The sequence below is a fragment of the Thunnus thynnus genome, chromosome 8 (genome assembly GCF_963924715.1).
Source record: "Thunnus thynnus chromosome 8, fThuThy2.1, whole genome shotgun sequence".
NCBI lineage: Eukaryota > Metazoa > Chordata > Actinopteri > Scombriformes > Scombridae > Thunnus > Thunnus thynnus.
In genome coordinates this window covers 19,992,106-20,008,355 of record NC_089524.1, presented here as the reverse complement: position 1 = coordinate 20,008,355, position 16,250 = coordinate 19,992,106, and the positions used below count along the sequence as shown (strand labels likewise).

At 39.6% G+C, this 16,250-nt stretch overlaps 2 protein-coding genes across 10 annotated transcripts in view; one reads left to right on the top strand and one right to left on the bottom strand.

Moving 5' to 3' along the window:
* The window catches only part of agbl4 (AGBL carboxypeptidase 4), a 434,053-nt gene that overhangs the window by 361,665 nt on the left and 56,138 nt on the right, over positions 1-16,250 (bottom strand). The gene's annotated exons all lie outside the window — the stretch shown is intronic.
* elavl4 (ELAV like neuron-specific RNA binding protein 4) overlaps positions 1-16,250 on the top strand; it is an 84,261-nt gene that overhangs the window by 59,250 nt on the left and 8,761 nt on the right. For all 8 annotated transcript variants that reach the window (XM_067597041.1, XM_067597045.1, XM_067597040.1 and 5 more), the window contains one exon: positions 12,007-12,232. In XM_067597041.1, coding sequence (XP_067453142.1) covers positions 12,007-12,232 — 226 coding nt within the window. The remainder of the gene's footprint in view (positions 1-12,006; positions 12,233-16,250) is intronic.

Sequence of the window (16,250 nt, the reverse complement as noted above, 5' to 3'; positions counted from 1 at the left end):
CACACTTACATACTGTATGTACGTATGCATCATGTCACTGCTTCAATTACACATTAATATCCTCCAGCCATTTACAAAGATATTTAGACTAAATATTTTACTCATTACACATTTTGTAAACAGAAAGCATTGTGTGTCAATTGTTTGTCTTTTCTACTATATGCGTTGTGCAGTAATTTTGTTGTATGATGTTAAGACACATGCGTAATATTAACCTCAATTTGTGCCTCTTCTGTCATTTTTTTTAAAATTTGAGATTTTTGCATTTAATTCACTCAGCTAAACTGTTTAAAACAACAATTTATCTTTCTTTTTCATAAAGATAAATAACAACACCTAACATAGTTTTCAAGGTATTTCCAGAATATTCAGATTCTGTCTGTCTGTCCATCTGGATCAAAAAGTACCCACACAACCGTTACTCAAGTAGCAAAACATTTTCTTCAGCCAAACAAAGATGGCAACTGAACATGACATATCTTTGGGTGCTCATCTCTGCTGATACTGTAAAGTAGTAAACTCTGATGTAACAGTTCAGAAGGTCTCTAGTTTATTGTATGACAGTGCTTGTCAAACTGAAATGTGTTGATGCTCCACAATACTGGACTATACTGTCCTCTTTTCATCTGTGTATAGAAGTAGTGTATTATCATGACCACATAAGCATAAAACACAATCTGATTGCAGTGACTATCTGTCTTATTTTATATCTGCACAAACATACAGAAGAAATTCCTATGTGTGTTAATACATTGTGATACAGTGAAAAAAAGCAGGAAAAGATAAACAAATATGATATGGGGTAGTGACAGAAAGATTTGTATTAATGTTGTAAAGTGATTCGACCACATCCGCCAGCCTAACTATCCACCAAGCATTGCTCAGTGAGCGAGTGACCTCAATAGGCAATTTTTCTGACCACTGCCCTAGCCGAGGGCGCCGTGGTAAAAACAGTGATTACATGAGAGGCACAAGCTGCGTAATATACATGCTCAATTACACATTCCACTACATCCTAAACACAGGAATGAATCACATCAGCCCATTGTATTGCAGAAGAACCCCTCCAGGGTGTCTCTTAGATCCATTTCAGGGGTTGTGTGTGTGCCTACAGGCTGCAACCTGCTCCAGTGTTATGTGCAATGTGTACTGATGAAGCAGAAAGGGAGCAGCATGCTGTAAGCCACACTCATTTGCCTAAGCAGAATAAATCACTGCTGGCAGTGAAGTGCACGCCTGTCTGTACACACTGAGCAAAGGAGGAGAGAGGGTTAGAAGAGAGGTGAAAGCAGAGGAAAGGAAAACAAAGGAGACAGGGGGGAGTTCAGATGAAGAGGGAGGAAGCAGAGAAAAGGAAAAGAAAAACAAGTAACAGAGTGAAGATGAGGAGAGACGTGGGAAGGAGAGGAAATGAGGAGAGGAAGGAAGCAAAGGGAGAGCTAAAGAGAAGGGCGGTGGAAAGGAAATGTGGAAAACAAGATAGGTCTGTTTCTACCCTCATCCACACACATTTAGATGAGGTGGGCACATCTCCTGTCTATCTGTTTTAACTAACAGACCTGTCATAGGACCATGCTACTTAGACCGCTGGGATTCCCTACAAAGAAACACAGCCACGCAACACGGAGCAAGGCCACAGAAAACCCATCTGTTCACACCACAGCCACATCTCTGATTTTTTGCTTCTCAGCTTAGGCCACACACCATGAATAAAACAAATCTCAACAGAGGCGGTACTGGTCACGGGAAGGCAAGGTTCTTATGAATTCACCATAGCTTGAGTTCACAAGAGAGTCAATAATTCATCATGTCACCATTCTTGACTGGCCTGCAGTTTTATAGTGGAGTGTTCTCACAAGCATGTCCAGATAAAGATGAACACCCAGATCAAAGAAAAATGTCTGTTAAGAAAATAAGTGTTTCACATAATTGTTCCTGTTAAATCCTGTGATTTTAAACTAAGATTTAAAATGATTAATATTAACAAATTTCTCTATTAAAAGGCATTAGAGTCACTAAATTTTGATGTCACTTTGTCCATGGGTTACATATATGCAGTATGTTCAAGTAGCAATACAATGGCCGGCCAACATGTATATTTCTTTGCCCAATTTTTGTCTATTACTTTGCCAAACAACAAAAGTATTAAAACTGGGGCGTATTATTACATTTGGGGCAACTAACTAGTGTTCTTAGGCCAAGCTTTGAGTACAGCCACAGTACACCCATTTAAGCTAGTGTTAACAACAAAGGAATGAATCTGTGCTTGGATTAGGTAAAGAACACTGCTAATTCAATTGATATTATCAATTTACATAAATATATGTTAGTATTAGGGAATATTTTGATTGGTTGGTTTTTAAAGGGTATCCTGTGTGTGGCATTATTATTTGATGGACCACATGTGGCTAAACACACTGCGCTTTTTAATTGTAAAAGCATTCTTTTTTCCAACACAAATGTCAAACTAGCTTGTGTTATTTGAAGGATTAAGGGAAAACCCCGTTCCTTTCAAACAATTTTCAAAAATGCAAAGCAAGCACAGAAAATGACAACATGGTAACTAATTTGATTAAATTAAATTAATTTGAATTGCACACCAAACCCAACTTTTCCATCCTTTCAACTAATGCTAGAGAAATCAACCATTGGAACAATTATTTTTGCATGATAGCTACCATTACCATACATTGCTGTTTTCCCCTTGTATCATATAGACATTGGACGTATCATTGGGAGGCAGGCTGGATTCTTACTGACCAAATACACTTTTTTATATATAGAGCAGGAGGTGTTTATACAGTGTAAGCCTGCTAACAACCCTGACTACACTAATTGTTGTCCTGACTACCACCCTACCTGCCTGCCTCAAAACTGAAATACACATATACTGTATGCACACACACACACACACACACACACACACACACACACACACACGTGTATGAGAGAGATGTTCTTCAAGGTGTCCCTAGAGGATTAAAGATCAGCAGGAGAAATGTTAATGATTAATTAGATGTTAGAGTTGCTGGTGATTAAAAACATGGAGGACTTTAGAAGGGCCCTGAGAGTAGTATGCTGGCATCATTGACTCATCTTTTTCTTTTCTCTGTTACTGTACTGAGGCAGATGCACACAAAACATACACACACACACACACACACCCACACACACACTCACTGCCATTAAGAGAGAAATGGGCTGCAAATTAAAACTCTCCTGTGGCTGCCCAAAATGTAAGTACAGAACAAGGAAAAGGAGAGACAGAGAAAGAGACTGGCTCAGACAGATTTGTGGTGTATATCAAACCAGTCCCCATTTCAGTAAGTAACACACTGTTCAGGGAGTCAGCCATACTGCAGGATGTCCTAATGCCAATATTGTTCCAGTGACTGCTCTGAAATTAGTCCTTTGAGAAGTATCCCTTGTTACCTAACACCTACATGTGGAAAACAATGTTTATAGTTAATTTTTATTTTCTAATGTATTTTTAAAAGCTTAGTCTTCCTGACCTGAAGGATGTAAGTCGATGTGACCACATTATCTTGTGGTGCCTTGATGTTGTGTTGCAGGTCATCAGTGACTCACCAGTCTCCCTATATTTATTGAATCAGTGACCTAATCAGTGCTTGAAATCCAATTCGCTCAGTGATTCACTACTCCCACTGAACTGGCGACTGACTTGAGACACACCCTTACAATGTCTACAATAATGGCAAAGGCAGTGAGAGAAGAGCAATGTGCAGACCGAAATACATAGAAACAGCAGTGCTACATAAAGCTGTTGAAGTAACGAATCTTCTTCAGTGACCATTGGCAGATGGGCTGATGATCCCCAGCTCCTGCTCTGCTAAATTGGGAACATGAAGTCTGTTCTCTAAACGACCTCCTCATCAACAGGATGCACCCTGCAGTCACTCTTCTGTTCATAAAAACAAGAGGGAACTTTAAAAACATCACTGTTAGCATCATTCAGTCAGAGGCAGCTGAAACAAAATCCACTAAAATTGCCAAATTGCCCCAGAGACTCAGAGAGCTAACGCAACATCGACTTGACAAGGATATCTCTCCATCTCTTCCTCCATCCCCTCTCCCTCCTCTTTCCCTGCCTCTGTCTATCGATTCCTTCTGAATGGATAAGCATATTTCTTCTCTTTATCAGTGAAAATAGTGCAAGCCGGATTCCCCCAGCCTTTCTTTCTAACCTTCAGGGAAGGCAGCCAGGCCGTGATCTTGCGCTCTGATAGCTGGTTTAGGCTAGCTTCAATTTGAAACAGATATAATATCAGAGGCAGCTTTGGATCAATAGTTGGCTATTCCTAGTCCTTCATCCCAGACCTGAATGCGAACAGAGGTCAATGCTTACCTAATCAATGACTGCAAATACAATTGATCCACAGACTTGGCTTCCACAAACGCAGGCTCTGATGTGAAACTAAATTGCTGCTCAGTGTGTTTAAGGATTGGTTGTGAAAAGGCTGATGCTGCGGTCTCTTCATGTGGGATGGTAGGTAGCGATGGGAAAGATTCCCATGGTAACGACTCACAAGCTTTCATGCCAACATACGACTCAAGATGGTGATTGCCAGTGTTACTAATAACGAATGCATTTTGTTCACTGAATGAATAATTATTTGGCATTGAGCTACAGTTGTACGATAGGTAGAGTTGTTCCTGACCAAAATAGCATTAAATTAAGGTTTAGTTACCTTGAAATTCAGTTGACATGAGGCATCCATGTTTGAAAGCTTTTCAGACACTTTGGTATTATTTACTGCCAAGTTTTGTACTGAATATTGAAGGTTTAAAAAAAAAATCCCAAACTGGCTTCTCCAAGTAAAAAAAACAAAAAAACATTGCTTGTCTGAGAGATTGAATGCACAAACATGCAGCGTTACAAATACAGTTTGCTGCCACAAGCACATGATGTGCCTTTTTAAGTTGAATTTATGTTTATGGAGATGTTGAAAGTCCAGTCATGTCGTGCTTTGCATGCATAATGTTGCATTAATGTTGTTAGTGATTAACCCAGAAATTGTTGTGTGTAGTTACTGACTCTTTTGGAGGCTTGAGAAAATTTGATTATGTTTACATGCAACAATAAAGCCACTGCTGCCAGAATTGTCTGAAGATTACTTGCGTGACTCAGCCCTATAAAATTCAACCAAAGCTGGTGCAGTCATAACTAAAATACCACTCTCGCTAGATTCTTGGGAGGAAAGCCACAAAACACACAGCTGTTGTCCCTGTAATCTGGTATTTTTAGATGAGGAGAGTCAGAGAGAAAGAGAGAAACGAACAGACGGTTGGAAAGATAATGGAATGAGAATGAGAGGACTCAAAGTCATCAAAGTGTGTGAACTGTGTGCAAAATTACCTCAGAAAGGTTTAACAGACCAGTTCCCTGTGCGTCGATGCATAGACGTGTTACAGTAATTAGCATTGCTGTGCATAATAACACTTGTGTGGCTTTTTAAAATAAAGAAGCTGCAGAATAAACTCATATGTGTCCTCCTGCCTTCAGAAGACTTTCAGATTTAACCACTTAAACTGAAAGTTTTCATACCATCTAACAGCAGCTGTGGGTTATAGATGTAAAAATCATCCCATAATCTGAAGTACAGACTGATTTATATAGTGTAGTTGAACAAAGTAGTGGCAAAATTGGCATCAATTTTAAGTGTGACTACTAAATAAAATTGTTTATTAATTTTATACATTATTCAGTAGTTGCTCTTTTCCGTCAAGGATTTAGTGTTTACTGATGGAATCACCAAAATTATCTGCTTAAAAGTCATCTGTGTGATGTTGCACTGAAAACAGACCAAGCCCTCCAATCTCAGAGCACCATCAGAGACAATTTTCACCAAAACACGAACACCCCACTGCGCAGCCTCATCTGCATGGAACCCCCATCTCCTTTTGCCTCTCCTTCCACCTCTGTGGCATGCATGCTGCACTGGGTACAAAAATACCAAAATAACATGTATCTCAAGGTCAGAGAAATGCCACTTCATGGAGCCGTTTGTGCTAGTCTTTCCAAGGCCATGAAAATAGAGCTCTTCGTGTACCTGTGTGGCTCTACAATTTTGTTTTTTGTTTCTTATTATATTTAGACCATTCCTGTTTGCATAGTGTATCTGTGAATTTCAACACTAATTTTTCTCGGAGGAATTACCCTTCCTCTGTACAGTTGGAATGTTCTCTCCTCTCCTCTCTTGACTTGAATAATGGATGTTTTCCTTTAGACTGACACCACACTGAATCCCTGCTCTCCACCTGTCCAGTAGTAGAGAACAGAACGGTCAAGGTAATACGAGCAGAGCGGTGCACCCGCTAGGTGGGATGACTGCAGCCTTGACTCGTGCTATCGTCTGCCGTTTCTCTGCCTTTAGCTATTTTTCTATAATCTTACCAGCACATACTATCTCTGCGGTAGCCGACACACATGCTCACACACACCCGCATACATCGATATATGCACGCACACACCAGACAGATGGTTGAAGCTCTGCTCTGACAGAGGCTAAAGCACAGGGCACCTCCACTCTTCAAAGTCTCCTCGTCTCTCCTCTTGCTGCTTTTTCAAACGCCATCTGTAGCCAGGCACAGTAATGTTACTTAAGACAAGGACATTGCTTTTTTTCCCCTCTCTCTAATTAGAAGACAGCAGGAAGAGGGTTTCTTTCTGCCTCTGCCATATTATAAATCTTTTGGAAAAGCAAGTTGAATCATTTGATACAATTGGCACAATATAGCTCCTCAAAAGATAAAAGGATGGGAGATAGAATGGCAGAATACCTGAAAATATTTTAAGTTTCTGCTTATGTATGCGTGCATTGGTGCATGTGTCTGTCTCGGCGAGCGTATGGGCCTGCTTACAAGGATACAGTGCACTAGATGCATGAAACTGTGTGTTTGAGAGAGAGAAAATGAAAGTGTGTGTGTTTCATTACCCAGCAGCAAGGTTTCTCACCTCTCTCCTCTCTTCTGGTCTCTCAGAGGAGCAGTCATTTCTCTCTGTCAGTCAGTCAGTGTTTGGGGAAATGATAGTGGGTTTTAGAGAAAGAGCGGCTTTGTTTGGGCAGGAGGAAGCAAGAATAGCAGTGTTTCCTTTCATCATCATCCTTTTACTGTCACCTCCTAACATTCTCCTCCATCACCTTCTCTCCTTTTGTCCTTTCCTTCCTCACTACTCGTTCCCACTCTTTCCCTTTCTCCTTTTCATTACCGCCTTGCCCGTCCCCACCCCTAGCACTTGCTTCTTGTCCCCCCAACCTCTCTCCCTCTGTTTCCCCCTCCCCAGATTGAGGTAGCGTGTTATTAGTAAGGCAGCCAATGTGCCTGTCGGTGTGTGTTAGAGAGAGATAAGCACAGGTAGAGAGAGTTACATAAGCCTCTGTTGATTACTGTGGAGGAGAGGGAGAGCAAAAAAAAACGAGAGTGAGAAGAAGAGAGAGAGAGAGTGAGAAAGACAGATTGCTGTACCTTAGTAAGTACATTGTGCTCTAATGTTGCCTGTATGGCTGGCTGGCGGTTGATAAGTAGCCTAGGCTTCTGGGGCTGGTTGAAAGGACAGTCATTAGGTTGGACTCCCTAGACTGGCAGCTTGCTTCATAGATTGCAAGTTTGTTTTTGTTGTAATGTTTAACAAGAGAAAAATAAACCCTTCTCAAGGTTTACTACGTTAATATGGCATGACAATGTGCTAATAAGAAAACACCTGGATAAACTTTGAGTGTAATGTGGATTCATGGAGCAGGTTTTTCATTTTGAACTGGTTTATTAAATTGGTTATTCTTTTAGATAAATACTTGGATAATATTAAAGGGTAAGGCTGGTCTTATATTTATCCTACTGTCAAAAAAATCCCTTAAAAAAAGTATAGTCTGTGTAGCAAAAGCCTAATCTGCTGCTGTAAATACTCATTACTTTACCAATGTGTATTAATCCATGGTCCCCAGCAAATGCATCTTTCTTCCTGTATGAATGACGCTTGCTAAAAACTACAGTACCCAGCTGTTTTAGGAAATCACTTTGCTTTCCTAAAAATATGTATTTTTGAATGGTTTTTAAAAATGTATGTCTTCAGTGGAAATAAGTGGACTTAAGTCTTGAGTGACACAAACACAGTAGTGAAGTCAGACAATATTAAGAGATTGATTTATTCATTGCTGGTTTTGTTCTTTTAGTGGGATTTGTTCAAACTTTATCCTTTGACAGAATAATTCTGGGAACAAAGATACAGATAAAGGGACTATATGTCCCTGGTCAGTCTCCAGTCATTTCTTGTTGTATTTGTGATTTGATTTGATGTGACAACTTCAGAACGCATTAAGCATAAATACAGTCATGGAGTATTTGACGCAATGATGTAGTGCCTGGTGAACTTGATGCACTATGATATAAAGATACATTCAGTATTTGATGCAATGTGAGGAATTATGTCAATCAAAAGCACAATGCATCTAAAGTCAAGTTCAGCTCCATTATTACTATTCCCCTCGCAGGTTAAGAACAATAATAGGCAAAAGAATAATTATTTGTATAGCACTGTACAAAACATGTCTTTGTCGGAGGGTTTAAAGACAGTATGCAAAGTATGCAAAGCAAAAGACAAGGTAAAAGAAAGAACAGTGGCTGGTCAGATCAAGTCAGCAGATGAATGCTGTTTGGTTATACAGTATTGCAAACATTGTATGTCGGTTAGTTCACATTTCACAGCACCATCAGGTTTTTCTCCTGCAAAGTCCCATTGATCTCTTCCTCCTCTCTAGTGACAGTAAACAGAATACAGCAGGAATGTTTCACAGCACAACCTTGAACTGTGACTGAGCACTGACTTCACCCTGCTGTGTCCAAGCCAAAGAACATCCTTTCAATTTTATTACCTGAACTTGTTTTGAAATCTTAAAGTGAATTATGTTATAGCCCCAGATTGCTTGTCTGCACTGGCTACACCAACATGTTGGGAGATAATCACACTCGTGCACGCACGCACTTATTGTTAGGCAAGATTTAAGGGTGATGGGGTCAACTGCCACCTCAGCTCCCTCATCTCCTTATAGTTCTATTGTATAAACTCAAAGCCAAGAATAGTTGATGCACACTTACAGGAAAATAAAAGTACAAACATAGAAATCTTCAATATCTCTCTCTCATACGGTCTCTCACACAAATACACACACATACGCAATTGTTCACAGACAATTACAAATCTCTATTCCTCTTTTCACACTTCATTCTCAATAGCACCTCTTCAAGTTATCACTTAAGTATGTGCGTGTGTGTGTGTGTGTCTGTTTGTGCCGTGCCTTCATCTGTATGCCAAGCGTTTGTCTAGAGGCCCTCCAGCCAGAACCAGCTTAGGAGCAGCTCAAGGCCAAACAAGTGTGAGGATTAAAGGACGAATACAGTCCTCTCTTCTCCTCTCGTCTCAGTGGAGGAAGTGAATGAGCAAAGCTCTCCTCTTCCTTAACTACCACTGATGTGCCCTTGAGCAAGGCTCTTACAGTTGCCAAGTGCCTTAGAGCGCAAGACTGTCCAGAAATCGAGCAGTTTCCAATTAGCAAGAAGCATGGTGTTTAAGTTTACCTGTCTAAATAGAAAATACAAATGCCCACTGCCAATCACAGTTACTGACGGTATCTTAAAAACTCTCCCCAAAGAAACAGCAGTGACCCCCATTTTACCCCACATACAGCACATGCATGACAACTACAGTAATGAATGAAGAAAACTGTAGGAACAGCAGTGTTTGTTGTCTGCACTGTGTAGATCCCATTAGAATTGTTATTTTTCAGCTTCTGACAAGCTAATTAAAATGTACAGGTACAGAGTTGGCACCTGTCAGGGGAGAGGGAGCAAGGAAAGGTAAAAATGAGAATTCAACAGAATAATTTACACTGAATAGAAGTTAATGAGATCATCAAGCAGGCGTAAGGAAAATGCCGTGGTTCAGGTCAGTACACGGCAGTGTGTGTGGTCAGTGTAGAGTGTGAGGGAAGGTTGCGTCTTTTGCAAATTTAGAACCTTGTGTCCAGAAAATTGATTAGACGCCTAATAAAACTTAAGGGTCATTGTTTTATGATTTTACCATTTCACTGAAAAATAACTAGAATTTGTTTATTAAAAAAAACAAACAAACAAACAGAGCACATGAGTTAAAAGCTACTGTTATAGTTTCTCCTGCTGCAAGAGGACACTGATGACCAAGGTTTATAGTAAATTAGGTCCATTTGCAATGTTGACAGAAAAGAAAATGCGTCCAGTAGTCGAAGGAGGCGATAAAATTGCAGACAAAGTGCAAATGAGTTATTCAGTCGCTCTAAGTAATTTAAACAAAAAGATAAAACTACAGTGTTTGTGCTGAAAATGGTATTCTTAAAATCTGACTTTCAGCCAGATTTATGTATTAGATTTTAAAAATCCAATTATAAAACCATTTTTAAATTTAAAAAAATAAACATTAATAAATTACCAGATTTTATTTTATTTTATATTCTTTTTGGAACAACTAAAAGCAAAAAAATAATAAGCTTGCCCTAAAATTAACTTCAATGGAGAATCACTAAGATATTTTTCATTGATCATGGCTTTCAAAGAGTGGCTTTTTATGTTGCAGCTTGGCTGGAAAGTAAATAACCTTGTGGTGCCTGTGTCCTGGAGAGAAAAAAAAGGAAGAAAAGGGGAAGTGAGATGGTCAAGGTGCTTCTCCGAATAAGAATTCAGGAGAGCGAGCACTATGAGACAAGCCAACAGGAAGCATAAAAAAGAGACGGGGAGAGGGATGGCATGTACAAAAATGTGGAATAACAATAAGGTGGGCTTTTTATGTGTGAGAAAGAGACTGCACACAATGATGCTCAAACACAAAATTCCCTCTTTCTCACTGCCTCTCTTTTATTCAGTCTCAGTCACACAGACATGCCTGTGTGCACACAGTATTATGTAAATAGTCTCTTCAGCAGAGTGCTGCTGTCACTGAGCAAGCATCCTCTGGGCCATCTAGGCAGCCTCATTAAAACAAGGCACAGCATCCATTAATAGATACCAGTGCGCACACACACACATATATAAACAGTCAGTTACACACACACAGCATTCAGAGACACTAATAAAGGACCTCCCAGAAAGCAAGTCTCTAAATGTTCCTCTCAGGTGGCAGTCAAAAAATATCTCCAAGGAAACCGCTCAAATGTCACTGGGACCAATGCATGACGAGTGTGTGTATGGCTGACTGTGACTGTGGAGCGAGCATAAAGGAAGAATGGACTGTGTAGCTTTAAACACACACACACAATGCAGCCCTGTAAGCTCAGTTTACAGCTGGTGTGTATGTGTGTGTGTTATCATACTATTTGTCTCTGTCTTCTGTCTCTCTCCAAACCTACAGTACCTATCCTTGTGTTTAAAGCAGCACATTAGGTTTGGTTCCAGGTTGGTGCAGTGGAGGGACCCAATGAGACTAAAAAATAAAAATACATGATATGATAAGATATAAAGAATTAAAATAAAACCTGTTTGAATTCTCTTTGCAATTTACAAGCTTGTATATGTGTATATATGCTTTATTTATTCAGGAAATCTCTCTGAGATCAAGATCTGTTTTACAAGAGAGAGCTGGAAACATACACAGCATCACAGCCTGGTGATTAAAATTGGTCAACATCGTTTATGTTATCACTCTTCCGTAAGAATTAGAAATGCTGTCTGTTATAACCTCAGCTTTTTTCTGTTCAGTTGTGTCTTTTTACATTCTGATACACACAGTCACCTGTAAATCACAATTTATAAATTATTCATACATGTTTGAAGAGGCCCTTTAAAGCACACAGCAATCTGGTTTCATAGCTTCCTGACATACTGTTCAAATAAATAATGTTTAAAACTCCACCTACATGCTGTACATATATACTTAGCACATATGCACAGAATATGAATGTTCTATCTAAACCCTGTGAAGTAAAAGGGACCCTGTTTGTTTGTGATCTGCTGGCCCCGCAGGTGGCTCCCGAGGTGTGGGCTTCATCCGCTTTGATAAGAGGATAGAGGCTGAAGAGGCCATCAAGGGCCTGAATGGACAGAAGCCATCGGGTGCCGCTGAGCCCATTACGGTCAAGTTCGCCAACAACCCCAGCCAGAAGACCAGCCAAGCCCTTCTGTCGCAACTCTACCAGTCCCCCAATCGCCGATACCCAGGCCCCCTCCACCACCAGGCTCAGAGGTTCAGGTGAGTAAAGGGGAGGGTCATGGAGGAGGGAGTGGGGCAGAAAAGATTCAAGATGGGGAGGGAAATTGTTCAGGTTTGCAGTTATAGCATGGGGACATCAATGAGTATTATTTTAAAGGAGTGTAGTTAACGCAGACTTTCCCAACCTTGGGGGCTGACCCAAGGTAAAGTCTTCTCATGTTCATTTGGGGACCCCAAAAAAATTTCTTAATAGAGTGAAGTGACTATGCGGTTTCATAATTTTGGAAGAAGTAGCTTAAGATTTGTTGTAGCAAAATGAAACACAAGTGCCTTAGATGTAATATTAACAGGAATATTAAAGATAATAATGATAAGGAGGAGAATGGGGTCATGACGCCATCTGCCCAAAAGGTTGGGAATCTCCAAGTTAATGTGTTGAGGTTCAGAATACAGTAATGGAAAGCAAAGGGCAAAGCTTTTTGCATTTTACTAGCATAGTTAGCACTACTAAAATTTATAATGGGACTTAAATGGGATGTGATTGATAGTTTATCATAGTGTGATTAACATTTTCCATTATGTCAAAACACTTGTTGCCATGATATTAAGATTAGCATTACTGGTGTGTTTGGTATCCTTAAATGACAAACAGGATTGCTATGTCATATATGGATATGAGACAGATTTAATGTGTAGAGGGGATAAAATTCTGGTACGAGTCATCACTGTTCAACTCAATAGCAATTATTCTTGGTTTATGTGACAATGAATGCATTTAATCAAGGAAACACATCTGTTCTAAACAACAGGCCTGATTTGGAAAACATTTGCACCAAATGCAATTTACAGTGTTCGAACAGGGGATGTGACGCCTACACATAAAGAGCATGAGTCATAGCAATATCCCTGTTTCAACAATGATACAACTTTTTGTATGTGAACATTTATTTTGGCAAATTTGTCCCCTTTTGAACAACAGGTGTGAGCTCTGCACCTGGTGCAGGTGTCAGTAAATCAGGTCCTGTGAGCACTCTGTGTGGGTCCACCCAGATCAGAGAGGAACTGTTCATAAGAGACTGTGGGGTTCTGTCGTTCACAACTACGTATTTCCCTTCATTTCATCATGCTGCCATCATGACAACACTTCCTAGATAAATCCCTGTGAGGCCTGGGCAAAAACATGCATTTGATTACAAATATTTTAAATGTTTAACAAACAAAAATATATATCATATTTGATTCCCCATCTTTGTCTTTCTGACCATAAAGCCCTAATCCTGCATTATTTGGTCACACTGATACAATGACCAATAATTAAGTAGTACAAGTGTTGTAGTTTGACTCATTGTTTGACTCATTGCTAGTGTAAATGTACTTTTGCCAGACTTACTGTACAAGACATTACCAACTGTATTAAATATTTCATTAGACCTTGTATTAAAAGCTGAAGTAATTTAAGAGACACAAATGAAATCCAATGAACAAAGGGCAAATTAAAACTTATGATGCCAAAATTAATTTAAGGATTTGGGCTTTAATCTTGTTTCAAGAAAAGAAATTCAAGTGACAAATCTTCAGTCAATTCTAATATAGTTTTTTGCCCAGGTGACTAATCTCTACACCAAGCCATCACCTAACATCATATAGTATATGGCTGACATACTTTATATATGGCACCCTACCTGGTCATTTCCTGTCACTCACTAATGACACAAACACTCCTTTTTTTTAATTTAAATGTTTTACAACACCTAGCGATAGTTAGGGCTCACTCACTCCACAATAACAAAACAGAAACAGGTGATCTTATGATCATCCAGTCAAACAAGAATGTTTTAGAATTGTGGACAGAATATGTGCTTATACAATTTTCTCTCTCTTTCAATAACACTAAGCCAGTCGTGCTGTTTACTCTCCATCAAAGTCAGAGCTTGGAAGGTATTTTTCTTCTGGAGCGGCTTCCCTGGTGTGACACCTGAGCGATGTAGCGTGGCTGTGTGTCTGTGATACGCCAAGCCAATTTACAGGCTCCACAGGAGAGCTGTCGCTTCTCATCACAACTCACAACCACAGGACACTTCCTTACTGTGTCCCTGTGCTCCTGCTCTCTGCTCCCCAGTCCTACACTAAAACCTCAACACTTTAGAAGTGTTGAGGTTTTAGAAGAAGAAATGTGCTCGATGTGCACTGTTTCCTTTCTTTTAACTCAATCTTTTAAGGACAACAGAGCAAAAGGACATGTTCGATGTTCTTATTAAGTATACAGTATACAGTCCAACCTGTTTTGTTTGTTCTGTTTATTCTTTCAAGAGATGAAATCAAAGTTCAAGCTAAAATATATATTATTAGTGAGTGTGTTTCAAACTTTGAAAACTGAAACTACAAAAATACAGTCTACTAGATCTACTAGAGATTGTAAAACTGATCCCTCTTTGACATCCTTAACAAGTTGCTACAACTGGTAAAACCCAAGTCAAAAAATAAACTGTGCAGAATTCAGTACAATCCTCTTGCAGTTATAATTACATCGATCCTGTGTGTCACAAGTAAATGTATAATATGCTTCTATGGTCCCTCTTCAAGACAGCAAACATAATCGACTCAAGCACAATACACCAAGCCCTAGATCCCGGCTCGTTTCCGATTCTCTGTCGTTAACTAATGGTACTAATTAGCAAATTAGCCTTATTATATCCAGGGCAGGAGCCAATTATAATTGAACAGATTTTTGTTTCAAAAAAGAAAAGACTAAAACGCCCATTCCTCCATTAACATGCATTGAGAGAAAACACAAAAGCCCTATTGTTTATATCGAGCTTGGAGAGGCAGTGTGAAAAGCTGGCAGAGTGTTTGCGTGGTGAGGGTGCATCAGTGTGCATTTGTACATGTGAGAGAGAGAGAGAGAGAGAGAGAGAGAAAGAGAGAGTGAGTGTGTGTGTGTTAGCAGCAGGTTGTTTTGTTGTGGCCCATCGGCCCGGCGGCCAGCAGATGTCTTCGTGCTCCTGGGCCTGGAGCGCCTCTCCTCTGAGCATCCTCTCCAATTGACTCATTTACCCACAAAGCAGCCTGCTTGTTCCCTTCCCACGTAATGGGCTAATTACTGCTTTAATGATTCTGTATATCCTTTTCTCCATTTTTTTCTTTGTTTTAGGGCTGCTTCCATACTTTTTGGTAACGTTTAGTGAAAAAGTGCTGCAACACAGACACACTGTAAACCCAGATAAGTAGGGCTACAATTTACGCAAAACATTTAAGTAAAATGTAAAAAGGTTTTGTGAATTAACTCAGCTGACAACAGTTTGGGGATTTCAGTGTGGGTACTTAACCGCAATATAACTTTTTAAATGCAGCTTAAACGTGAAGCCTAAATGTGAAGTAACTTGGGAGCCAGTATTAACAGTATATTTTAAAAACACAGCTAGAATATTACATTACTGCGATCCTGATCGAGTTCTGCAGGATTTCTATTTTATAATCTCTAATCATCTGTTATCTCTAACATACAATGTAAATTTAATTTAGAATGCTTAAAATAAATTGTATTAGCGTTATATAATATAATAATTATTATTCAAGTTATTTATTATAAGCCTTCACAGCTTAATTGATTTCTTAATTGCAATCAAATTATAATGAAGTTGTGTATATAAGGTATGAAAATATGTAGCTTCTAAATTGTGCTACCAGTAGAATTGATGCCTGGATTATGCTGTGGTAAAAGCAATAATTAACAGATTGTGATGCTTACTAAAAGGTTTCGGTAAATACTGTGTTGCAGTTGTATTGTAAGAAGACAAAAATGCTTGTTGACTCAAAGAGACAAGGAGAAACAACCCCAATAGTCGAGTCAAAGTCAGAGAGTTTGTAGTGTTTTCAAGAGGAACGAGGCGTCACCAGCCAGCTGTTGCTCAATAAGCCGTGGCCCCTGTCCATTAGGCCAGAGGAGTTAATAAGACATGAGACAGGCCAGACCCAAGTGAGGAATGAAGGTCATTGAGTCACCAAGCAGACTGCATCCATCCAAGAGGGCCAACATTTTTTACAGCCCACAGGTTTC